At 42.9% G+C, this 26,435-nt stretch overlaps 1 protein-coding gene across 1 annotated transcript in view; it reads right to left on the reverse strand.

The window, feature by feature from the left end:
* Window positions 1-26,435, reverse strand: part of ADAM12 (ADAM metallopeptidase domain 12) — a 170,398-nt gene that overhangs the window by 10,585 nt on the left and 133,378 nt on the right. The window contains exons 12-17 of the mRNA XM_015633829.3: window positions 17,900-18,077; window positions 13,012-13,101; window positions 11,527-11,722; window positions 4,251-4,359; window positions 3,953-4,151; window positions 1,365-1,442 (exon numbers count right to left, since the gene is read on the reverse strand). Of these exons, the coding sequence (XP_015489315.1) occupies window positions 1,365-1,442; window positions 3,953-4,151; window positions 4,251-4,359; window positions 11,527-11,722; window positions 13,012-13,101; window positions 17,900-18,077 (850 nt within the window). The remainder of the gene's footprint in view (window positions 1-1,364; window positions 1,443-3,952; window positions 4,152-4,250; window positions 4,360-11,526; window positions 11,723-13,011; window positions 13,102-17,899; window positions 18,078-26,435) is intronic.

Below are 26,435 nucleotides of genomic sequence, written 5' to 3' on the forward strand. Positions count from 1 at the left end.
CCTCAGGAATTCTCCAGCCCCTTTCCAGCTCCTCAGGAATTCTCCAGCCCTTTCCCAGCTCCATTCCCTGCCCTGGACACACTCCAGCCCCTCAGTGTCTTGTCTTAGGGGGCCCCAAACTGACCACAGGATTTGATGTCACATTTAGGTGCTCAAATCAATTTGTAAATAAAGATTTTGGGCTGAAGGCTTGTTGTCAATAAGGTCCTTAACTCTGTGCTAACCCAAACCACCACCGACCTGCCACCACCACAGAGAACCCACAGCACAGATTAATAAATGAGATTTCAGTAAGATACAAATCAGTTCACAGGAGTTTGGGTTATTCTGAACATGCAATATTCTGGCCAGGTCAGCTTGGCAGGCTTTCAGAAACACTGTGCTGCCTGTGTCTGCAGAGCACTAAAATATTCAGAGGGCTCAGACTGGCTATGGTGAGGTAAAATAAAAATATAAAAAAATACTTTTCAAAGACAGCAAGATAATTAAAAATATACTTTGTTAAGCATTATTTTTTATATTAAAACACTGCAGGAATTCCAATTTACAATTCCACCAGGTCAGTTTTGCCACCAGAGGTTCTTGTTTGTACAGACATAAAAAACGCCAGTCCAAACCTCTGCTCATTCCAGCTCAATGATTAAGAGGCAACACCACCAATACTGCTCAGTTTTGCAAATTCAAGGTGATAAAATAAGTTAAAGCAAATTAAAATCCTTCCTCAGAGAGGACAGTGAATTTCTATGGCTCTTCCAATGTGGCTGCCACAGCTTTTCAGAGAAACAAATAGCTCATAAGCACATCAAGGTTAGTAAGGCAAAGCTTGACATAATTAACTTTATCATAATATAAAGTGGGTTTCAAACCATTGATATTAATAAATGATATCATCACATTTTTCATTCTGTGCCACTTTCATGCCACAAAACTCATCAATAGGGTTTTACTTTGTTTTAATGTTTTTGGAAATGCTGTTTCATTTGCCTCTCAATCCAAATGCTTCCAATGCTCCATTCAAAGAATTTAACTTCTTTGTAACTATGGAGAAACTGCATTTTTGATTTTTAATGGGAATTCTTCACGATGGAGGGTTAGGCTTCAATTTGCTTTGAGGATTACAAGATTCCTTTGTATCACAGGCTGTCAATTAAGATCAAGATAATTACTGCCTGATAAACATTTCTTTGTCAAATAAAACCGACTTCATGTAAGGGACAGTGAAAATGGAAATATGTAATAAAAATGGATTGCAGTGGCTCTGATCTATTGCAGGCAATTATAGATCTCAAAGCCATTACAGAAAGTGATTTCTTGTCCAGTGGTTATTGAGTGATTGTAAAAGAATGTTTCCCTGGGATGCTTACCCCACGTCCATGGCACTTGGTGGCACATTTATGGACTCCAAAAACACTGGTGTTCTGGCACCTGCGGTTCAGGCAAATCTGCAAAATAAAAAATAAATTAGTTTTAACAGGGACAGAACTGCTGGGGCTCCCAAGGCATCATATCCCTTCTTTCAGCAGTTAAATATTTCTCAACTTGCAAATATATATAATTATATTGACACAAAGGGCATCAGGACTGGGTGTCTTCTTTTCCTCAGCCCTTTCTAAGTCTTTGAAATCCAAATCTGAGCACGTTGAATTCTGCTCTCCTGGCCAGCCCTGGTTTCACACACAGTTCATAGCATTGATATGCTGAGCTTGTGCAAGCAAACCCTCACAGCTCCACTCAAGTGGAACCAGTGGGGAGGCCTTGGGGTTTGGGAGGTTTTTAAGCCAATTTAAAAATCAGTAATTTGCATTTTTTTTCAGGACTAGGAGTGCACTGAGCAGGATTCCTTCAGGTTCCTGCTCTGTTTGCCTTCCTGTCTTCACTGCAGCAGATGTTTCCTCCAGCAAAGCTTTGGGTCCTCACGGTGTAAGTCATCAGACATATTTCAACAGAGAAATATTTTTCATTCCAGTACAGAACCTGAACCCAGGGTAGGTGAATATTTAAGTGGTCTCATTGATTTTTATGGGCTCACCATTGTTTTCCAGGAAAATCAAGAGCTTTCCAAGGTTTTCCAAATTAAACCATTTTTTTTAGGTGTCAAATACAAACCAACCCTAGTTAACATTTAAGATTTATAGGGAATGGAAGTAAACAAATAGCATATGCACAGGAATGAAATTAAATATTTTTTTTTGTTTTCCAGTCATTGCAGATAAACTTTACTCTGTCAGTGGAGCTGAAAATTGAGGTTAAGCAAGATTAGTGCCGAGTAATAATAACATCAAACAACCACACAACTGATGAGCACGTCAGTAACGAGAAGTTACCCTACTCCAAACTGGAAAAAGAAGAAATTAGGACTGGGATAACTGTTCCTATGCTATGCTGACAACAAAAAAGGTCAAAAAGCCCCACACTGCACATTTTTGCTCATGTTTAACTGCAGTGCAGTTCAGTAGTACTAAAAGTCAGTCACAATAATTAGCATTAAGCTGGGAATAGTGTTGAAGGAGGCGACAGGGATGCTTAATCAGGGCACTTATCCCCTGGGGAGAAGGAAAAATGGAAAGGAAATTAGAGTGAATTGGCATCAACATGCAGGCATGGAGAGAATATGGTCTGATTACAGCACTATTCACAATTCAAATATTCACAGTGCAGCAGCTCCCAGAATTCTGATCACATTAAAATGGCTGCGTTTCAAATTGAGCATCTCCAGTTGAGAAAACCCAAGAATATTTAAATTCATATTCTTAATCCATAATACAAATGCACTAATGTCCTCAAAGTAAAACATACAATTTCAGAAGTATTAGCCTGTGTATTCTATAGTGTGGATGTGTATGATTAGATAGATTAGAAAGATTAAATACTCATTAGTAAAACATAATGGGGTGCTTTCTCAGCGCTGAGTTGCCTTTGAAAAGACTTTTTATAACAGATTGACTTAGAAATGTTGTAAGGGTTGTTTTCCTGTAGCAGAGCTGTGGTTTCACTGGGGATGGATTTCAAACCTGTTCCCAGCACAGTAAGATAATCCAACATAATTCAAAAGCATTCAGAAATTCAGAGGCTTACTTGAATTTACCACAAATTATCAAAGCACTTGTTTTTCCTCCTTTTTGCAAGCAATCCACTGAGGGTATGGAAACCTCCTTCATTTCAATAGCTTTTGGACTGCTTTCCATTCCTCCTCCCCCTGTAAACTCATGGCTGCCTCCCATCTTTCTCAGTTGCTTTCCTCACGAAAGAAAAACTTAGAATGAGGCAGCCATGTGAAATCTGGGCTGCATTCACAGTGGGTAATTCACCAAGTTTGCAAAACACAATTGCAAAAATCGGTTTTGGTGGCTGAGCATCAATGGGTTTATAGTTTTCTAAGAGTGCATACAGAGATAGGTTTTCCTGCATGAAAAAAAAAAAGAAGTGGGGAGGCATAATCAGAAGATAAAATACATTTTGAAACCTAAATTGAAGTTAATGACAATTTTGCAATGCCAGAGATGCTGGGAAAGGGAATACATTGAACTCAGGAATTCATTAATAAGCCTGTAATGTATTTTGCTGTACTTATTTTGCAGAAAACCTCAAGCCTCCATGGACAGATAATTGGGACCGTCTTCAAAAAAATCAGTCATAAACTTAAGCAACTTGCATTGCACAGAATCCCTGGATGTTTTGGGTTGGAAGGGACTTTAAAGCTCCTCTACTTCCAACCCCCTGCCATGGCCAGGGACACCTTCCACTAGATCAGGTTGCCCAGATTTGCATCTGAAAATCTATTATCTGGAACAGTGGCCAGAAGGGAGTAAAATTTGTCTCAGTCTGAGCATGAGAAGCAATTATTTTGTGGGGGGGAAAGAAAAAAAAAACCAAAGAGAAAAGAAGTTACAAAACACTTGGCAGAATGATGGTAGTGATGTTCCCCTTGTCTGGGAGTATTCCAGAATCTTACTTTTCCATCTTCACACTTGGTTCCTGCCAGCACAAGCCCAGGGTCGGGCATATCATCCCCCAAGTACACGTGGGTGCCACGGCACAGGATCTTGCCACCCTCCTGGAGTGGGATGTTGGTTTCTATGGAAACAGCATTGGTACCAATTACGGGTCGGTTTGCTCCTCCTTGACACTGGATTTTTCCACACTTCGCATCCCTGATGGAAATAAACACAACCAAAGATAAGGTGAAGCATTTTCCATATTCCAAGCCCTCTCCCAGCACCTGTTGCTGAGTTTGAAGGGAGAGGCCCTACCTGGGTTCACATTTGGCAAAGGAGCTCTTGGAGTCTTTCCCGCAGTTGCCGTAAGGATCTCCAGCAGAATTGACTCTCTCAAAGCAGATCCCAGGAGCGGGTTTTGCACCTGAAACAAAAGCTAATCAGAACTTTCATCTCATACAAGGTGTTTTTAATAATTTCCTTTGAGCTCTGCTGGTGCTTTAGGGGAAAGGGAGGATGTGAGCTGCATGCTGATGAGGCCCAACAAAACAGCGGTGCTGGGTCCGCATGCTAATGGAAGAGTTTGGATGTGTGGGATTGCCAGTGTTGTTTGTCTCTCTTGGCAGTGCTGAGCAACAGACAATGCAGAACTCCTTCTCTTCCAGCATTTCCCCAGGTGAAAGCCCTCTTGCCAATCCTCCTAGGGCACAAAAACTTCTAGCAAATACCAGACAGACAAAGGCCACCTGGAAAGTTAACTCCTTTCTTTTGCAGGAGTCCGTGTTCTAGTGAGACCCCAAAGGAAATTCTTTTCAAGAAAGGCCTGTTTAACTGCAGTTGAGAACAAAAGGAGAAACATCCAGTTGTAAACTGGGTGTAAAGATATGAGGACCTGACACAGAAAAGGGAAATGTGCTGCTGTTAACTCAGGCTGAAGTACTGGGGAGAGGGAAGGAACCCATCCCACCTTAACCCTCAGGACATCCACTGCTGAGAGGAAGGACTGACATGGAAGAAGGGGCATTTCTGCCATGGTGGTAGAAGTGGGAACCTGGGAGTTCAGGCAGCATCTTCTTCTTATCCACTGGTGTTTTCTGACATAGACATATCCTAATGGCAAAAGAACTTCCCTGGTGGGAGTAGGGCTGGAAAAGCTTGTACAGGCAGACTATTCATCCCTGCACTTCAGAAGGTCAAGGGTACTATTAGAACATCTCTTCTCATGTTTTATACACACAGTCCTGCTCATTTCCCTCTAGATTACAACCAGTTATAGGGTGTCTTCTAGGGGAAGATGCATCCGTTCATCTGGAATGTTGAAGAGGTGAAGGATCTGCTTCCCTGGTTTGACTGCTGCAACAATTCATTAGTCTGTGTATTGGAATTTAATCCCTTTGTTCTACAGTGAAGTGTGGCTTTCATTTCCAGCCAATAATTGCTGCTTCTTTCAAGATTAAGAGGCCCTTTGTTAGGGCTCTTTACTACTCCTTATTTTCTTTCCATGAAAATAATGAACAGCACCATCAAGTCACCACCAACATTTCCACTGCTCCAACAGGGAGACTGGCTTTGAGCAGAAAAGGAGCTGAGGAGAAACTCTGGCTAAAACTCTGATCAGAGACCTGCTAACTGCATTTCTGTGCTTTTGACAGATCAGCCAAACTAAAGCAAAAAGAACTTGGCAGCAAGTGATGTGATAGCCCAAAGGCTGAGAATATCCCATTTCTACAGTGCTCCTGATCTTTACCAGAGACAGAATATTTCAACTAATGCTACATTTTGTCAAATGTTTTGAGCCACTTCCAAGTGTGTATGCCTCTAACTGTGGGTAAAACATAGCATTTATTTAAGCCAGCCTGAAGATTTCATTTGAAAGCCTTCAAAGAGGAAAATGTTCCTTTTTTATTTTTTTCTTTAAAAAAAAAAAAAGAGTCAGATTCCTGGAGAAGAAAATACAAATATGATTGTAAAACTTCCAGCCAGTGTGCATCTTTTCACTAAAAACTCAGAGATTAAAACTTCAATTAATTATTTTCATTTCATAGTCAGAAGCTTGACTAATACTATATACTGCTGAACAGCAATCTAATGCTATTAAGGACAAACTTGTACAGGCTTAAAATGGCACCCTCTTCTCTTTCTAACATTTTTACATGCTGAAACTGGAAAATTCAGAAAGAAAGGCACAGAAGGAACAGAATATGAGCTGTTGGTTCCCTGGAGAGAAGGACAAGAGCTTGAAATTCTTTGGAAGATTACGATCAAGCTTGCTGAGTTCAGAATATTTTTTCAAATCTGGAACTATTAAAAGGGACTCACACAGGATTCTTTCAATTCTTTTTCATTAAAGTTCAAGCAATAATAATAATAATAAAAAAATCAATAAAGGCATCCAGACAAGGCACTGTGCAGAAAAAGCAGAAGTTAAATTTCCATTTTCAGCACGTGGATCCCTCATCTTTCCAGGGTGGGGACACTCACTGTTCAGCTCGAGACAAACATTACCATGTGCATATTCTACAGCAGCTTTGGAAGGGCTGGGGAGGGAAGAAACATTCTGGGAGCAAGAGACCAAGCAAAGCTGCTTTTCCAAAAGCTTTTCCACTGCTCTTTCCAAAACTGCTTTCACTCCCACTTGTGCAAGGACCAGCTTGTGCAGCCCTGGTTTTATGCAACTGCTCCTGGTTTTGTTTTTGGCCAGGAGCCCCAGCTCAGCTGATGCCATGGAATTGCAGTGGCTGGATGCTCCCTTGGAGATGTGGCAGCAGCAGCCCAGAGCCCAGACACACTGTGCCCTCAGTGGTGTCCTCTCCAAAGCTGCCAACAGCCAAATGAATGCTCATGTCCTGTGCTCTGACTGCAAGGGATGTAACAAAGGCTTGTTCTAAAAATGGTTTTAAAAAGGGAATGCACTCACTGAACACTGAGTTTAAGGTGTTTCTGTTCCTCTTTCACCTGGTGAAAGTTTTTTTGTGTGGCTGTTTTTTTTCCTGAATTCAGAAGTCAAGCATCGCAGAGATGATGGAAAGCAGCCCGCAGGAAGGAAAACACATCTGCAGCGTCCTTGCAGGGCTCAGACACTGAGCTTTAACTCCAGCTAATAACACTTGACAAGAAAAAGCATCTCGTGGAGCACAAAAAACACTCCCCTGCCAGGCTCGGAGCAGTCTGTGTGAAAACACCTGGTACCCAATGATCATCTGCAGCCTGGAAACCAAAATCCAGCTTCAATTTCTGCCTTTGGTATCCAACCAAGACACGCTGTTGCTTGGGATTCAGATGGCTGTTCCCTCTCCCCACTGGCTTCTCACAATATTTGCACTTTTTTATGGATGAAAACATATCAGAGGGTAAGATGCTGAACAGATGGAGCTAAGAAGTTAAAAAGGAGGTTTTCAGAGGATGCTTAAGGAAGAGAATTGTAATGTTGTGTTTCTGGAGGAAACCCATTTATCACAACTGCACCACATAAACTGAAGCAGAAAGTCCTGTCTTCCTCTATTTTCTACCTCTGCAGGCAGAGGTAAAATGATTTGTGAAGGATTTCTGGTGGTTATTAAGTGGTTTGAGCTAGATGAGCAGAGTTTATTTCACTTTACTATTGGTAATTATAGTATCATGACCCTGTAATTAAGGTCCTGTCAGCCTTTCCAAGCCTCATTCAAGGGATTAAATCAACCCTTGGAAGCTGCAGAAGGTCAAAGCTCACCACTGCAGCCTGGAGACTGTTGGGTCTTTTCCTCCAGATGTGTATATATATAGATGAACCCACTTCTTTCCCTATGTAGTTACAAAAAATATATAATAATATAAAAAAGGAAGCTGCAGGGAACAGAAGTGCTGTGTCATTTCAGACCTGCTGCCATAGGAAAACACCAGCACGGTCTCTTGAAAGGAATGAGGGAAATTTCTGACCATGGTGCTGATTCCATGAACACGAGAAACATCCTCTATCAGGCTGACAGCAGAAAAGGAAGACATTTCAGTTCAGTTCCCAGCTGTCTGTGGGTGGGGAGAGGGAAAAAAACCCCTCTGAGTAATAGGCTGGAGTTCTGTGGCTCAGGCTGTGCCAGCCAGCACCAGGAACAAGTGTACAAATAAATACAAGCAGAAAAACCACAGTTCTCTGTCGTGTGATCCTCACTAAATTTGTTTTTGCTGCAAAGCAAAAGTTCCACAAGCTTCCCTTGGCCTCTCTCCCCATCCTGGTGATCCCTGTCTGGGCAAGAGCAAGATGGGGTTGAGCATTTTTCTGCATTTAAGGAGGATGATGTCACCACCCCTGAGAATATGATTTAATATCTTCCCCGTCTCCAGAAGAAAAAGGCCTGGCAATAAATCTGTGATGATCAAAATAGTCTGATTTCACTGAATTCAGAAAATTGCAGTGCTTGGACAATTAGCATTTTTTCAAAAGCAAGTTAGCAATGGTTTGGTCAGATACCTGAGGTGGGCAGCTCATTTATTTTGTGTCTGTAGGGTTCTGCCGGGCAAAACCTGCAAAGTTCTCCCACAGTAACAAATATTGACATCTAAATTAGCAGTGTTCCTGCCTAAAAGAATGACCATGTCCATGCAACACATTTAAATGTGTTCTAATTATTAAATCAATGCCTGCCATTGGCTCCCCAAAAATCATTGCTTTTTTCCCACTTGGGGAAATACAGGAACACAAACTGACAGACTTCCCTAAAGAATCATTTTCTTGTCAATGTAGAAAAAGCCATGAGTTTAAAGCTGAGAATCTTCTGTTCCTTGGTAATCAATGATTTTTCTGTCTTCACAGCTCTATCTGTGTCTGTTTCTCCTGAAAATGCCAGTGGAGTCACAGACACCACACAAAGCATCACTCTGGGTGCATTTTTCAGTCACTGCTATCAATAGGTCAGATCAGTGCAATTTGATATTTTTGAATATGGACCAAAAAAAGGTCATCAGCAGTTCCTGCTCCCCAAGGATAAAAATGACATGAATTATGGAGAGAGAGAGAATGGAGAACTCTGGGTGTTCTGGGAGCAGACTGGAATCAACCTGGGCTCTGAGAGGAATTCATGGCTATTTTCAGAGCTTGTCCTCAGGAGCTCCTCCCTTCTCCTTCCCACCAAGCTTTCCATGCAGATAAGAAAGAGAAAAAAAAAATCCTCTATTTTATCTGAATCACTGTGTTGAGAGTAACAAAACAACCCCAAGGAAATGCAAGTGCTTTTCTGGAAACAGGTTCCTACTGCTCAGCCTAATGTAAACAAGCTCTGACAGTGTTCATCATTTTCCTTTAAATAGATCTAAAAACATGAAGATTGACATTTATCATTGGGCTTCTGGACATCTGTAACCTGATGAATAAAGAAGGATGTACAAGGGAAGACATTAATAAGGAATTCAATATACTGGATATTATTTTAGGAAAAGTTATTGTATTTTGTTCTGCATGGATTTCTCCTACTGGGAAGACAAAAATAAGGAGAGAATGAAAATGAATTGTGATCTGTTTTTTCTGTAGAGGGGAGAATTAATTTTTTTTAAAAACCACAAGACTGCTTCACTCCAACACAGGCAGCTGTTAAAAACAGGTCTAATCAGACACAACAGCCTGGTAAAAAGGTTCCAATGTATATTTTTGATACAAAGTCCAGAGACAACATCTTAGAATATGAAATCTCTCTCTGAGCTGCAAGCAAAGCTGGAAAGATGTGTAGTTTTTTTAATCTGTACCATGATATTTTTCTAACTGCATGAGCCACTCACCTCTCTTCCTATTCCCTCCCTCATCTGCCAGCTCACACTTCAGCCAGATGTGAGAGAGCAGTGGATATTCACATCCCTAGTCCTTAAATCCAGAATACAGGCATTCTTTGAAGTGTCCAAAGCCAGCTGGACAGGGCTTGGAGCAACCTGGTCTAGTGCAAGATATCCCTGCTCATAGCAGGGTGTGGAACAAGATGATCTCTAATGTCCCTTCCAGCCCAAACCATTCTGAGATTCTGTGTTTATTTTTAATTTATACTTCCAAAAACGTGGCAAGATTTGAGACTTTCAGTTCAGGTTTGGTCATGTGCCATCCTCCCTATTTAAAAATCCTTATCCTTGGGCCTTCCCAAAACAAAACCCAAAGGGTATTCCAGCCAAACAGAACATCTTTCTCATAAACAGACTCCCACAGCCTGGACCCTGGAGCCTCCAGGCACAGCAGTGCCCACACTGAACAGTCCCAAGAAGGAAGACAGGAAAGAATGAGGGGAGCCCAGGGCTTTGCTGGAATTGCTGTGTTAGGAAGCAGACCTGGCAAGCAGCTGCAGCAATTCAGCTCCCTGACCTTTAGAGGAATTTTTCTCAGACACTGAAACCACGAACAGCCTGACCAAGTAACTTTCCACGGCATGGGAAACTGGTTCAGGAGGAGATTTTTGCTTTCTACAAGAGAAAATGTCTCTGTATCCAGGGATTAGAAGTCCCAGTCTGACTAAGACTGGAGGCTATAATTGTCCATGGCTCTATGAGCTCATATCAACGCTACGACGCGCGTGGGATTCGGGGAAGTGGAGCAGAGGCACGCTTTGTTCCATGTGAGGGGTTTAATTTTGAACTGGAACTCCTCCTGAACGTGTTCTTATACCCACATGGCCAAGCTGACCTGCTGTCTGTACCACTGGGGCTGGTTCTTGAGATGCTTTAATGCTCTTTTAAAGACAGATTGCAAAAAGTCCATGTTCTCTGGGAAGGAAACAGATAAATTCTTCAGCAGAGTTCTGGGGAGGGTTTTGACCAAGGGAAACATCTGTGTGCCATTATATTGATACAGAAGTTTTGGAGCAGAGTTAGAGATACTGAATTGAAAGAGGCAGGAAAAGTTAGTTTAAAAGAAATAATTACACCTGTCTCTAAGTAATGCTTCTCCTTAGGAGAGGTAAATGTTTTACAGATTTGAGATAGAAGGTCAGAGATGCTGAAGGAGACATGATTTGGATTCATACCAAAATGCTGAGTTAATACTTGCACTGCAGTGGAAGGGTCACAGGGCTTTAAAGAAAGGTGAACAGCTTTCCTGGGATAGATGCTGAGAACAAGTCAAGAAGTCATGTTACCAGATTTCTGTAAAAAGGGAGCAATTCCCACAGGAGAATAAAATCCCTTTCTGCCTCAGGGCAGACCCTGCTAAAAGCACTGTCAGGAGGCAGTTTCCAGGTGACACAGTTAATAAAAACACACAATGATCCAGGAGTCTCATGTTAGTGTCAAAAGCTGAGCCCTGGCTGGGGATGGAGCAGACACATCTGTTTTGCAGATGAGCTGTTTAGAGCACAGGAGGAAGCTCACACAGCAGCCTGAAAAGGGCTGTGATTTCAACCTGCCAGGAGCGTTCAGCACCTTGTGGGGTGACATCAGGCCATATCAAAGCCAGGAGGAAATGATTTGTCTGACTTCACCTATCCATTTGCAGCGTGTTCCAGCACGAGCCTCGTTACCTCCTGCTGCAGAGAAACGAACACGACAGCAAACCAAGGCTGGAATGAATCACCCAGAGATCCCCTCATTATTCAAACAGCTACAGATTGGTGCTGCATCCTTCAGAGCTGTGTCCAGCTGCTCTCACCTGGGCCCCAGAGGGTGATGCACTGCTGCTCGTGGGTCTGGCAGATGCCATTGTAGCAGTAGCCATCCACACCATGGCACGCGTGCCCGTCGTGCAGGTAAACGTTGGCCGGGCACTGCGGGCTGGCCCCCGTGCAGAACTCGGGCAGATCGCAGGAATTGCTGGATTCTCTGCAAGAAATCCCCGCTGCTTTGAGCTGCAAAACAAACAGAACCTCAAGGGCCGTGCCGAGCACGGGTCAGCCATGCAGCACAGGGACAGATTTCTCTGCTGGCTTGGCCCCAGCTGGTGCAGAGGACAGGGCAGGGATTCCAGAGCTCTGGAGACACTGAGTGAGCCGTGCTGGGAGGGTCAGGTGGAGCTGCACACACGGCTCATGTGGCCCAAGACATGAGACAACCCCAGCCCTGATGTTTGCAGTGGGGCTCCCCCCCATGGTGTCTGAACACAAAAACTCTGGGAAGGAGGATCTGGAGCACTGGGCAAAAGCCAGATCAGAGACCTTTCCATCCTGGGCAGCTTATCACAGAGCACTGTGCTGTGTTAGGGCTCAGGAAGCCACCAGCCCACTTGATTGTGGATTCAGGTGCCCAACAGTTCCCAGGTTGGAAGGTTCAATTGGATGATCTTGAATAGGTCTCATACCTTAATGAATCTATGGAGTTACATTTCCTCATAGGAATGTTGTTGTGATGGGCATCAAGATCTCGTCAAACTTAATTACAAGTCTAGTCCATGTAACTGTTTCTGTCCTGTACTGATTTCCATGGAAAATGATATTTTTTTGGGGACTGATGGTAGAACTTGCCAGTCTGAACATTCACATCTCAACAGCAGCCACAAAAGTTGGGTGTGCTCTGGGAGCAGCCTTGAATTTTAATCACATTGCCCTTGGTAAAAAGCAAAGGACATGAAGATTGATTTTGCTAAAAAGCAATTTCTGGCTGTGGGGATCCCTGCTCCAAGCTCTTGGTTTGAGAGGATGGCAACTTGCTGGATGCTTTATTAGCCCATGGGCAAGGGAGGATCTGAGAATTCAAGCAGGTAAATGCCTGTGGCAAAATGGCCTTTACAGAGTGTTAGGAGACCACAGCAGCTGATGATCTGCTATTAAAAATACATATGCTGTTGACAGAATTAATAATTCAAGAGCCTTCCCCAAAAAAAGAGGGTTCAGCATTTAATGACTGCTTGCCATGTAAGAATGAGAAAAATTTAAGCACCAAAAGTTCATGAAAAAGAAGTTTTCCTTGAGCAGCTGAAGGAGCCACAAAAGCACAGCGACAAATTTAAAAATCTGTTGATCTGCTCCTTCAATAATTTATATTTTGGGAATTTTTTAATTGCTCACATGACACGCAAGTATCTTAACGCTTATCAACACCAGTCTACTTGTCCTAAATCCTTGTTTACTGCACCGAAGCAGGGAAAAACCACAGAATTTTGCCCTCCCCACCTTGCAAAGAGCCATTTCCCGTGGTTCACCTGGCAGTCCTCGCAGCAGAGCCCATGTGCACACACTGCTCCTGGCTTCAAGGCACAGGTGGTTGCGTTACAGCACCGGTTTGTACATTCCTGGATGAATTTGGAGAGGAAATTTAGAGCAGACAATGTTTGGTCACAATGAGCCGTAAATCAAGAGGCTGCCTATAGCTCTGCCAAGAAAAGCTGGGCACGAAACCATGAATTATGCATGAAATTCGACAACCTGATCCAAACAGCCTTGTCTGCCCTCAGATTCAACAAGCCCAGGAAGTGTAGTAAAACCAGAGAAGCTGCTGAGGGGGGCTGGTTTATTCCAGCTATGGATCTAAACCCAAATATCACAAACAACCCGAGCGCGCTGACACCGATCCTGACAGAGCACTGGCGTGTTTTATTTCCACAGGAATCACTGGAATGTTTCCATTGCCTCCAGAGAGGATCCAGGAGCTGTGCTGCAGTTGCTGAGCATCAGGACTACAGCTCTATTTTGTGATAGCTTCTGGCCAGGCTCCTGTTTGGATGGAGGCTGGGGCTGCCACAGAGGAAGACAACGACACGATTCCATGTAATCCCTTATCAGAGTACACCAGTAATAGAGCTCTGAGATATGGAATGAGCATGAATTGCAGCCTCACTCAGTGATACATCCCAATTTCACACTTGTGGATTAGATGGTGCCGTGTGTGGGCTCCTGCAAACTTTATTGTCAGTAGAACGAGCTCGTAAGGAGCCTCAGAAAAGAATGGATTTGTTTTTCCAAGATAATGCCCACAAGCTGCAAGTTACACCAGCTGAGCTGGAATCTCATCTCTCTCACAGAAACAGCAGCAGATAAAATTGCTCTTCAGCTGTGTTAAGTCTGTTTGATTTAGCAAGGGATCACTCCCAATACAGGGAACTCGGGAAGAATGAGGGGTTAGAGGGATGTCCACAGCCTCTTGTTACTTCAGTGGCTTCTGAAAGCTTCTCAACTTCTCAGGGCTGGCACTGACTCACCAGCAAAAACCAAAAGGATTCTCAGCATTTCACTCTTTTTTAGGTAATATCTTCCTGGATATGCCAAAGCCAACTGTGCTCTGAAGCAGAGGAACAACTTCCTGCTCCTATTTTTGATCACCGGAAGGCGGCAGGCTGCGGAAATATTTCTGTGCAGCTGCTGCACGTCAGGAGTAACATTCCCTGCACAGACACATGTTTTATAAATTCACCTCAAAAATAATCTGAGATAAGCAGAGCTGAGTGTCAGTCCCATGAAGGTCCTTCTGAAACAGTCAGCTGCACTACCCCATCCTCATTCAGCATTCCACAGGCAGATTGGGATAAAGACACAGCTCCTGGAGTGGTGTTTCAGCAGCCTCTGAAATTTCCAATTGCTGCCTCACTTACTGCTCATTGCAGGGAATGAGCTTGGTAAATAGTTTTTGTGCCTGGGCTATCAAATTGTCAGGAATGATTTTAACATAAACAAGCAAAAAAAAACAAGAAAGGCTCAGCAGGCTTTTGGAGGATGGAGGCTGCCACCTGAAATTACTGCTGTGCTGGAGTTTGTTGTTATAATTATTATTATTATTAGTTATCATTGATAACAACAGCAATGATGGGAGGAGGTTTCTCAGTGTGGCTCTCCTGGCTCTTCAAAGGAACCCGAGGAGCCCAACCCCAGAACAATTCCAGCACCACCTACATGATGTCAGGCTCTGTCCTGTGGACAGGACACCTGGTTTTCACCCTCTCTTTTCTAAGAACACAAGACAGACCCCACTGGGTCAGCCCATAACTCCTCTGTCCTTGTGTCCCCCTGAGAACAGGCAGCAGAAGATGTTTAAGGACACTGACACCTTCCCAAGCTCCTGCCTTCTCCTTGGCTTCCCCTTGGCTCCACGGGCATTTTTAGCAGCTGTAAGACTCAGGGTAAAGAAACTCACAACACAGTCAGGGGAGCAGCTCTTTCTGCTTGTTTGAAACCTGCCATTTCCTAACTTCATCTGCTCATTTCTCATGGGAGACAATCTCTCCTCACTCACCCTTCCCATTCCCCTCACAATTTTATCAGCTTATGCTGCATTTTCCTTCATTTTCTTCTTTTCCAGCCGGAGCCCTTTTGAAACTTTGAATCACCTTATTTGTTTTTCTCTCAATCTTTTTTCACTCTGCTTTATACTCCCTGGGATCAGGGAGGGGTAGGGAAAACCTGCACAAGCAGTTTCAGGCACAGCAGATTTATAGAGTCTGCTGGTGCTTTGTTTTGTTTTCCTATTTCTCCCCTAGTACTTTCTAACAGCCTATTTACCTTTTAGACCACTCCTGAGCACTGGGCTGACATTTTCATGAGACTATTTATTGCAATATGAAGTCTTGTTCCTCCATGGTCAGAGTCAGCTCAGAGCCCATCATCTTCTTTGTGTTTTTGGAATGTGCATCACTCCTCAGTGAGTCCCATTTCTCATCTTAATGCCTGTTCCAGCTGCCTCAGAAGGTTTCTCTGCAGTCCTTCACAGCCAGTTTTCATCTCTAGCAGCCTAACTAATATCATCAGCAAATTAAAGATTATTCCTCTTCCCAGGCTGTTTATGAAAATGCTGAGTTGTGTAGTCCCCAGGACACATCTCCTGGATACAGCACAGCAGATCCCCTTCCACTGCATGGATGATTTACACCTGGTTGTATTTCTTATCTTTTAACCCCATTTTGCCCATGCAGTTTTCTCTCCTTTACAGCTGCTCAATCTCCCAGAGAAGTTTGGGTGAAAGCTTTGGTCCAAAGCCTCTCTGAGCTCCTCACAGGTTGCAGTGACAGCCCTGTCCCTTCCCATCCACTTGTTCAGCCCTTCAGAGCACAGTTGGATTTGTAAGACAAGATTTTGTAAGACAAGATTTTCTAAGACAAGAGTTCCTGGCACAAAAGCCGTGTTGACTCGTCCCTGGCATGTCACAGATGTTTGGGCACTCACTCCTAATTACATTTGGAAGTAATTTGTCTGACTTCTGAGTTAGCAATTTGTAGTTTTCTTTTCCCCCTTGCAGCTGCTTCTAAAAGATACATTTCATCTTTCACAGACCGAGGGTTTTTACTTCTCTTCATTCTTTTATCTTTACATCTACAATCTACATTAACCCTCCTTCTACAGACACTGCAGCACATCAGGCATTTTTAGTCATATAATCTAAAATTGATCATAAAATCATGGAATGTTTTGAGTTTGAAGAAACTAAAAATCATCCAGTGCCACCCCAGCCATGGCAGGGACACCTTCCCCTGTCCCAGCTGCTCCAACCCCAATGTCCAGCCTGGCCTTGGGCACTGCCAGGGATCCAGGGACAGCCACAGCTGCTCCAGGCACCCTGTGCCTCCCCACTCTCCCACAAGAATTTAATCCTAATATCACTCATTCTTAGGGTACTGCAACACCATGGACAGAACTCAGCTGGTATAAATGACTTGGCAGTGAATTAATAACTAGTCACACAGGTTTTCTGGAACCACTCAGATTAGAGTAGTAAATCCCAAATAAATTTAATTGCACCCTAGCTGCAGTTTTTTCCAATACAACTAAAAAGGCAAAAAGACAGAAAGAAGAGGCAAATCAAGCCAGTGCTTGCTGACATTAAGTGCCTTTGACTTGAAAAGGTATCACTAACTTCAGAAATGAAAACAAGAAAGATAACTGGGTTAGAAAGACATTTGCAAGCTGCTTGCACTCTATTGACTTTAAACAAGGAGATAAGGTTGATTCCTCCAACCTTGTTACCCTCAAGAGTGAGTGAACTGTCAGGAAAACCTCACTGCTTGGACAAATCCAATACACTCCATTGGCAGGATGCAGCAATATCTTGCTGTTTTAACTGCCCCCATCTCTTTTGTCTGTAGGTCCCTATTTATCACAGGAAACAAATCCCTGATCTGCTGCTGCCTTTAATTCAGATAATCAGAGAGAAGCTCTATAAAGCCAATGAGGATGGGATGTAAAAGGGATAAGGATGCCAGCTTGGATATTATTTGACTCCCAGGTTTTGCCTATCTCCTGCTGATCTGAGGAGTCCTCTGACACATTCACTAAACTAAATGGAGCAATCTTTGAAGCAGCAGCAGTCTGTTTGGGAGGCAGTGAAGGCTATTTCTGTTGGGAGGTAATTGGCTAGAGGGGAGAAAAAAATCCAACAGTGAAGGAGGGAAAGGTCTTGTACCTAAAAACTGAAGCTGCAATGAAAAATACCTGGCCAATATTAATATTTCTATTTATGTAGTGTTATATATTTGGATAGTGAGGCCCTGGCACAGGTGCCCAGAGCAGCTGTGGCTGCCCCTGGATCCCTGGAAGTGCCCAAGGCCAGGATGGAAAGGGTTTGGAGCAGCTGGGACAGGGGAAGGTGTCCCTGTCCATGGCAGCAGTGGAATGAAATTATGGTCCCTCCCAACCCAAACCATTCTATGATTGCACAGTTTCTATGGTTATATAAACATAACATAAATAAATAAAATCATAAATATAAATATACAAATATATTCTCATTATCAGAAACAAACCTTCAACTAACTCACGTTTTCTTGAGAAAACTGAGCCAAGTTGTCAAACTTCTTTTGAGTTTAACTGATTAGCTAATGCTGGAAGGAACTTCTAGGAACACGAGGTCATGGCCAGTCTGCTGGACAAGGCAGAGTTTGCTCTCTAAGGATGAACTGAGCACATTCTTAACCCAAGCCCTGCCTGAACTTCGGCTACTTGAATATGCTCGAGACTCCCTGCACTGCTGAGACTCTGAGGTTTAAGCTGATGGCATGGAAGCAGAGAAGGGAGAGTCCTGTTTTACACCCAACACACCAAAACAACCCTCCACTGTCGAAAACCTGCGGGCAGGACATGAGCAGTGACTCCCAGGTGGTGTCTTACCTCAGGCTCCCCACAGTCACACTCCTCTCCATCTTCCACATAGCCATTCCCACACTTCTGGCCACCAAAGGACTCCTTGACTTCAGGCAGGTTAAAAAGGCACATTCCCACTCCTTTCTCCAGGCTGTTTTCCAGGTCCTTTCTACTGCAGCTACTGAAGACCATGGGGAATGGATAGCTGGAGAAAAGCCACATGGAGACAAAAGGAAGGTTGTTATATGAGATGGAAACCTCTCTCTTCTGTCAAATTGGTGACATTTTGGCACATCTGTGCCTTAAACTGAAGATTGTGTTCAGTTTTTATCACACAGAATTGTCATACAGAAATCCACTGAGAAATTGAGCCCAAGCCATTAATACAATTAATGAATTCTGACTATGAGTGAGGGAATTTTCACTTTTTCACTTCAATCTGTAGCTGCTGTTAAGGACTGGAAGTGTTCACATTTGAAATTCCTTCTCCTTCTTTTGCATATGGAGTTTTAATGCAAATTATGATTGTGAGCCTAAAGAAATGCTGTGTTTGCAAGCAGTATCCTGCATTTGCAGGACTGCAAAATATCCTAATCCTTCTTGAAAAATTCAGCCTCAAATAGCAAACTCATTCATCTTGCTCTGTAGAATGGCAAACTTCCTGCTCTTTTCAGGAAAAAAAAAAAAGAATAAAAGAAAAAAAACCCACTGTTACTTGATAAGAGCCTGCTTCTGTAATTCATCAAAGCTGAGCTTGGGAACTGCATGATTTAAGCAAAGACAGTTTTTATTTTAGATCAGCAGGACTGTAAGGATACTGTGCTCCTGTTTGGAATTCCCGCTGCTGAGTGCAGGCCTCGGCCCTGCTGTGCAGCTCCCGTTCCTTTTGCACAACACCCAGGCACACAAAACAACCCCATGCAGTACAAATCTCAGCAGATAACTGGTGTTTTCCTCTGGCAGAACTGAATTCCATTTCTGCTGGTGACTGTTTGCAGCATCCTCAAGGGATGAGCACGCAACACGCGGGCGTGGCCGACAGCGCCGCGACCGAAGGGCTGCAATGCCCGCTCTGTGCTGGCAGGGAATTGCAGCCATGGAACGCTTTGGGGTGGAAAAGGACCTGAAGACCATTTCATTCCACCTCCAGGGACACCTTGGGTGCTCCAAGCCCCATCAGCCCGGCCTTGGACACTTGCTGTGGCTGCTCCATCCACAGCTTCTCTGGACACCCTGTGCCAGGGCCTCCCCACCTTCACAGGGAGCAATTTTCCCAAATATCTCACATTGAATAACATTGAATTTTTGTCACAAACACCTTGTAAAACAGCTTTTTCCCTCACACTTGATACCTTTGTCACTCCCTGGTCCAGCAGTAACTCAACATTTCAGCAGCTCAGGAACCAACCTGGCAATTTCACTTTACTCACTGACTGCTTTGTGCCACCCACGTGTTATTAGGATTGCTATCTTTGCAGACAAGCAAGAAAACAGATAGAAATAACAGAAATTCTGCACTGCTGAACTTCAGACTTCTATTAATCTCCTGGTGTTTCTGATACCCTCAAATGAAAAGCTTGTTTTGGGAGTGATGATGCCCGCAGGTCTTAGAAAGGGAAAATTTCTATTAAAAAAAAGAAATGTTTGGCAACTACAAATGCAATAGAGCTTCCTATGCTGACATAAGGAAGTTAATTAGGATCTTCTAGAAGGTTATGGATACATTACAGAACAGAATATATTTTGTGCCTAGTTAAAATTACCTCTTTTACAGTTTCTTTTGCAATAAAACAGCCAGCTCATTGGAAAAGAACATAAACACGAGTCTGAAGAAGAAAATAATTTTCCAATATCACTATAGGGCTTGTCAAGTTAAACTAAACAGTTTTGAGTTTCACTGACATATGACTTCAGAAAGCTAATAGGCATCTCCATGTAATAAGTTGATTGCTGGAAAATATCAATGTTTCAGAAAAATTACAGAGTCTAAGATAAATAAAGAAATTTCAGAATAGCAGGAGGTAGGAGCCAGGCTGTTAGCTGGGCCCCAAAGGAGGACAGGGAAGGTACTCAGAGTAATGGAACAGAAAATAAAGGCACTTGGAAAACTACTGACCATTTTATATTGAGCAATTGGAGATGCTCTTAATAGCACACCACAGACTTCTGCCCTACTCTCAGTGTGTCTGGGAAGAAACCTCACAAAATTCTGTGTACGTGACAGTGAACAGGTAGATGGGTGCACATTCCTGCCAAACAGCAGGAAAAACAAAGAAACCCAGATACATCTGGCTGCTAAATCCTGATGGGGGCTTGATCAGACACAGCCCTCATATCAAAGTGTGAATAAATGAATACTGCATCATCCAGGCAAGATCCTGCTCTCACTGGCACTCTGATATCCACTGGGGTGAGACAAGGAGACACACAGGGAATGGACAATCAATGCAGATTTCCGTGTGACACCTCTCAGCCACGCACAGATCACGAGAACAGCTCACCAGGCAAACCTGTCAGTGTTTTGGGGCTGTTCCTTTGCATCCCTGCATTCCCAGATTAGCATGGATCCCTATAATCCCACATTAGCGTGGATGTGAGGTGTGTCTGTCCATCAGCAGGAGGGCAGAGTCCTCCCTCTGTGACAGAGGTGAAATTGTGTCATTGCTGATAAATGAGCTTTATGTTTCCCCCAAAAAAGGAACTTCAAGCTGTTTCCTATTTAGAACTCAGAGCTCCATTCATCTTCTGGCTTTTCCTGCTCCTGACACCGATTTCCTCAACTGACATCAGTGCAGCACATGGCACATGATGACATTTCCTGAAATGCTTCTTCTTTACCAAGTAATTCCCAAATAAAACAGTAAAAACCCTGAAATAAACCCAGCTGGTGGAAACAGAGAAATTTCAGGGTAAGCACACCATGCAAGAGAAGATCCCACATGAACTGGTGCCAATTGGTGTTTCATTGGAAACTTGATTGATCTTTGATGTGAAATTCTGATACACAACTGGTCTTTTTTGACCAATAAAGTTTCACGTAACAGCCACAGCACTTGACTGTTGTGATTTTAGGCTGCATTTTGTCTGTCTTTGCAATTTTAAAGCTGTTTCATCAGAAGAATGAAATCCCTGGCAGATGGGATGGGAAGGGAATGTCAGAGGTGCTCAAACCAATGTTTGAGTGGACCTGGAGCTTGTGAAAAATGACAAAGGAATGGTGATGTGAAAGGAATTCTATCTCTAAACAAATGCAGGAGCTTCCTCCCACTATTCTGTAAAGAGGCTTCTGATCTCACCTAGAAGGAGCTGCCTTAGGGTGGGAGAAGGAAAAGGGGTCTCCACAGTAAATTCAGTCCTTGACCTGTCTCCAAGATTTCAGTAATATCTAAACAGGAATGTTTGTGCTTTCTGTGGTAGCTCAGACACTTATTCTGTTGGAAAACCAGCTCATAAACACCATGAGAGAACGTTCCAGAGGTAAAAAATTCATCAGCAGTCTTTATACTCCATCCATCTTCACTCCAGACATTTTCTGCTACAGATCCTTATTTTTTTTTACAGCTGGAAAGAGAAAGTACACCTTAGTCCAGCCTAACTCTTACTCTAAAATGCTGTGTCCCATAGATTTTTGTATCTGTAGATGTAATACACAATGGATCATTTTGTCAAACCTCTCTGCCTGTGGGTACAACTCCACAGAACTCAAATTGTTCCCAGCACTGCCATCAGTCTCCTCAGTGGCTTTACAGCAAGGAAAATCACTACAGTCTTTTTACCCCTCTTGAATCCACAGCATTCCTCGGTGTCTCCTTGGTGCTTAAAAGATGTGTTTAATCCCCAGCAACAAATATCCCAGTTTCCAACAAAAACAGCTTTGCCTACTCCTGCAAATAAGACCTTCACTGTCACCAGAGGATCCCTGGTAATTGATTCCTTGGGAAACAGAGCCTGGGCTTGTCCCATTCATTTATATTTCAAGCACCCCAGCCCTCCAAATGCCAGGTTCCTTTAGGCAGTTCTGCATTTAGCCTGTATTAGATGGCTCCTTCCATTAACTAAGTGAAGTGGCATCAGCACCCTGTCAAGTCCCATTTCAGCAGAGAGGATTCTTTGCACAGCACCTCGTTGCCCAGCACAGGCTGCTTTTTCTTTTCTTTTTTTTTTTCTCTCCCAGAATATAAAAGCTCATCTCCATTTCAGAGGAATTCCCCTTCCTCAGGGGCTGAATGACAGGAGGGTACAAACCCGGGAAATTTCAGGCTGAGGAGATGAGACAGCCAGAGCACTGAGGAGAGATGATGCTGATCAGGGGATGATCCCATCACTGTCCTTCCCACTGCTCCATCTGAAATACTCCTGGAGGGGCCTTGAGCTGCAGGAGACCCAAACCCCTCCAGCTGCACTGCAGCACCACCTCAGGAATGGTGGAACTCCTTTGGTTCCTCCAAATCCTGGCTGTCTACATCTCAGAGCCTCAGGTCCACCTCCTCTGAGCTCCTCCACCATCAACACAACAGATTTTTCTGTTTCCCACCAAGCATCACTGAAGGGGTAACACAGTGATTCTGGGAATTCTCTATACATTGCACAGGAGGATCAACAACAGGCTCATCATATCTTAAAAACATTTTGATTATTACAATTATCACTATCCAATCTCACTTTTTATTTCTTATTCAAGAGCAGCAGGATTTTTCTCAAGGAACTGCATTGTTCTGTCTCAAATGTTGGTGTATACACACACACAGACAATATAGGTATATACACATCTATTTATAGGGTTCATTTCTTCCAGTTCACATCACAACCTGATTATTCAGCATTATGGCAATGTTTATACAGAGCCTTTTACCAAAAGACCCTGAAGTGTTTTACAATTATTCACTCAATTAAAATGCACAAGAGCCCCAAAGAGCTCTGTTAAGTACCACCAGACCTCCCTCCCTGAGGTAATATGATAATTGGAGATTATATTAATTTTAAAAGGGACATTTTTTTAGTTTTATTTTTTTTATTTTTGGAGCATGCTTAAGGAAACAACTGTTAGCTAGCTAATTTCCAAAGGTGCAGAAAACTGTGACTGAACTTTGCCCAGAATTCCTGAAAACTCAAACCTGAGGGGCCTTATCTGGAAATAGCTCTGGCACCAGCTGTACTTTTTAGGAGCATGAAGGTGCTCAAAGACAAGAGAGGTGCTGAGTGAGAAGCTTCCCTAGTCCAACACCTGAATTTCCAACACTTTCCATGACAACACCTTGTCTGAACTGACCACCACAGAGACTTTGTGTCTCCTGGAAACAACTTTTTATGGGTCTGTCATGACCTGAGCACCCTTTGAGATTCAGAAATATGAATATTTACTCTTCCAAATCTCCAAAATTCCTGATTTTTGGCTCACAACTGGAGGGCAGAAGTGAAATGCAGAACCTTGTACTGGAAGATGGAGATGTGAGTCTGAATTTGTTCAGACTCTGCAGATGTCTGAGACAGAAATATGTGATGTTTTCAGTTGCATATCCCACTTTTACATGAGAACATAAAAACGGAGGGAAATTCAATTAAAGAATAGGGATAGGGTAGCTTTTGTTAATAAGGGTATAAGTAATTTTTCCATGGAAAAAATGGCAGCACTAGAGGGAGCAACCCAAGAATAAACCTCTAGAAGGCAGAAACTCAAACATGAATGTTTCTAGACCCAGGATGGTGTTGATTTCAAGGAACTGTGACAATTTTCCAGCCTCCTCTAACTCCAGATCTAATTGAAGCAATTCTTTTGCACTGAAAAGCATCCCCCTTGGTTTTAACCTCCACAACGTTATTACTGCTCTCCAGCTTTAGAAAACAACTTTTTATGGGTTCCTAAGAGAGATGAGCCTACCAGAATAAAAGTGAATTTGCTATTAGATGACATTTTTTGACACTCCAGCTCTTCTGTACAGCAAGTATGTTAATGAATTAGTAAGCATAAAGAACTTCACAGAATTAGGTGTCAAGCAGGAGATAAAATCCAGTTTTCTTTGATATTGAAATAGGTGTTCAAATACTACAGATCCCTTCATGTATCAAGTTCTGTCACTACACGTTATTTCCTACACCTCACGTTTTAGTAGCAATTGTTTAAAATTAGACAAGTGCCATAATATGGGAAGGACTTTTTAATCTATTAATTAGACAAGTGCCATAATATGGGAAGGACTTTTTAATCCATTATTTACACAATGTCTTGATTTCTAAGTACTTTTGAGGGAGAAAGGCACAAATGCAGTATTTGACCCCAAAAAAGGGGGAGCTAAAAGGTATCTGCAGATTGTTTCACACCTAAAGCTTTTGCAAACAGCACATTGGGAAAATTTGGAGAAGGGAGAGCCTTTAGAGGCAGCACATGACAGAGCTTTGCCCAAGACATCAGTCCCAGAGCTGATGGGATCTCTTTCAGGTGATTTGGAAGGATTTAGCTAAAAATGTACAGTGGTTTTATCTATAGATAAAGTATTTAAATGGGAAGTTTGCTTCAAAAGGTAGAGCATGTCTCTGACAACCCACACTTATTTTTCTAGCCTGTTTTTCACTCCCTTGCTCCTCTTTGAGAGTTTTAATCCCTAGAGCATGGATAAAGTAGAGCACGGAATTGGGCCACGTAGTTAGAGATGACATCAAAGCTCTTCTGTCTGAGTTCATGGTCAGTGACTTCAAAACAAGCCCAGATTTCTCCTACAGCTTTTGTCATGTTCACTACACAGTGGCTTCTAACTCTTCCAATAAAAAACTGGGAATATATCACACTGGTGGATAATTTAATTGATGTCTGCTTGGATGGCTTGTTGTGGAATTTCCAGGCTTATTGGAAGGAAAGCCTTTCCAGATAAATGTTTAAACTTTGCACATAAATGCCTTAAGTTTGTTTTAATTTTTCCCTGGGGACAGTGCAGATTCCCAGAATGAATTCCAGCAATCTCCCTTCAGATGCCCAGACTGGACAGCCCCAGCTGAGGCTTGACCTCTCCCATTACACAGAAGGTGAAATTTTAACTACCTGGAATATTCAAAAAGGCAGATTTATAATGCTGAATGTGGGACTTCAGGGAAGAAAGCAGTGACAGAACAAATGCCTGGATGGTTCCCAAAAATCCATTCTGCAAGGGAACAACACTTAATGGCTTTATACAGTATAGACTGCTGTGGCAGTCACAAAACTGCCAAATAAAACATTATTAGCAGTTACTTTCCCTTTGACAAATAGATGGTCAGAGAAGTTTTTTCTTGGAGGAGAGGCCTGTTGTGACTTTCCTTTGTGTTCTGGGGGTGAAGCAATACTAAACCAATTTATCACCCCTGACAGGATCCTGACTCTGTGCTGGAGTTATCTGCATTGCAAAAGCTCCATGGGAATTGAACTCAGACAACTGTTCCTTCTGTTGGAAACCAGACAGCCAAGGAAAGGAGCTATAATCAGTTTGAATTTGCCTCTGGCTCATCTTTTGCTCTGTTTCCTTTTAGACCACTACCTCATTAATAAAAATTTGCTGGATTGCTGAGAGTTCAGGTTTCACAATCTACTGCTTAGAATTTGAGGCTAATCCAATGCTGACTACAGGAAAAGTCAAAAAGCAAGACAGAGCAGAGGGAGGGATGAAAAAGCCGGGTCAGGTCTGGTCCCAGGGTAAGGAAAAGCAGGATACAGACACCCTGTGCCTGCCAGCAGCTCCCAGCAGTGAAGGAAAATCTGGATAAGAAGCATAACCAGAATGCCCTGAGTTTAAATTTGTCACAGAAAACACAACATCCTCAGCATGTGACGAGCAAATAAAGACAAATGGTCCAAACCATTGCTGAAGATCAGCTTCCTGCTGATTTCTGATTAGGGAAAAGGTGCTTTGGTTAGTTCCCAACATGATTTTACAATCTGCTTTTGTTCCAGGCAGTTACATTCTAATTTTCTCCCTTGAAAAACCTTGGAATTGATTTTTTTAAATGGGCCAGGAACAGACAGAGATAAAAAAAGAAAAAAATCTGATTTTGGGAACCAGATTGATTGAAAGACCTGTCATAAAGAGGGTACTTAGGCTCAGGAGATGGATTTGGGTGAGGATGAGCCAGGACATCAGATGAGCAGATCAAATGACACCAAGTTAAGGGAAGAGAACCCCAAACAAGGCTAAACACAGCCAGGAGAAACCCAGGCTAGGGAGAAAGGATTTAATAGAAAATCCTGAGTTGAAAGGGACCCACAAGAATCCTCGAGTCCAGCTCTGGCACAGACCAAGCCCAAGGATCAACCCTCTGGATGGAGCATGTGGAGAAGCTGTTCCACTGGGAAGAGCAGGAGCAGAGAATGAAGTGCATGGAAATGAGATGTGGGTGCTGGAGAAAAGCATCTGAGCCCTGCAAAAAGCTGGGAGTAATAAATACCTGGGGGACAGGCTTGTATTGATTTCACTTAACATCTGTACTACTCGGGCTCTTAATAAATCAGGACTCCAAGGCAGAAGGATCACAGCTTAATTTTTTGTTCTTTGGGAAGATCCATAGGAAAGATAAATGAGGAAAAACAGTGCCAGAAATT

This window comes from Parus major, chromosome 6 (assembly GCF_001522545.3).
Source record: "Parus major isolate Abel chromosome 6, Parus_major1.1, whole genome shotgun sequence".
Taxonomy (NCBI): Eukaryota; Metazoa; Chordata; class Aves; order Passeriformes; family Paridae; genus Parus; species Parus major.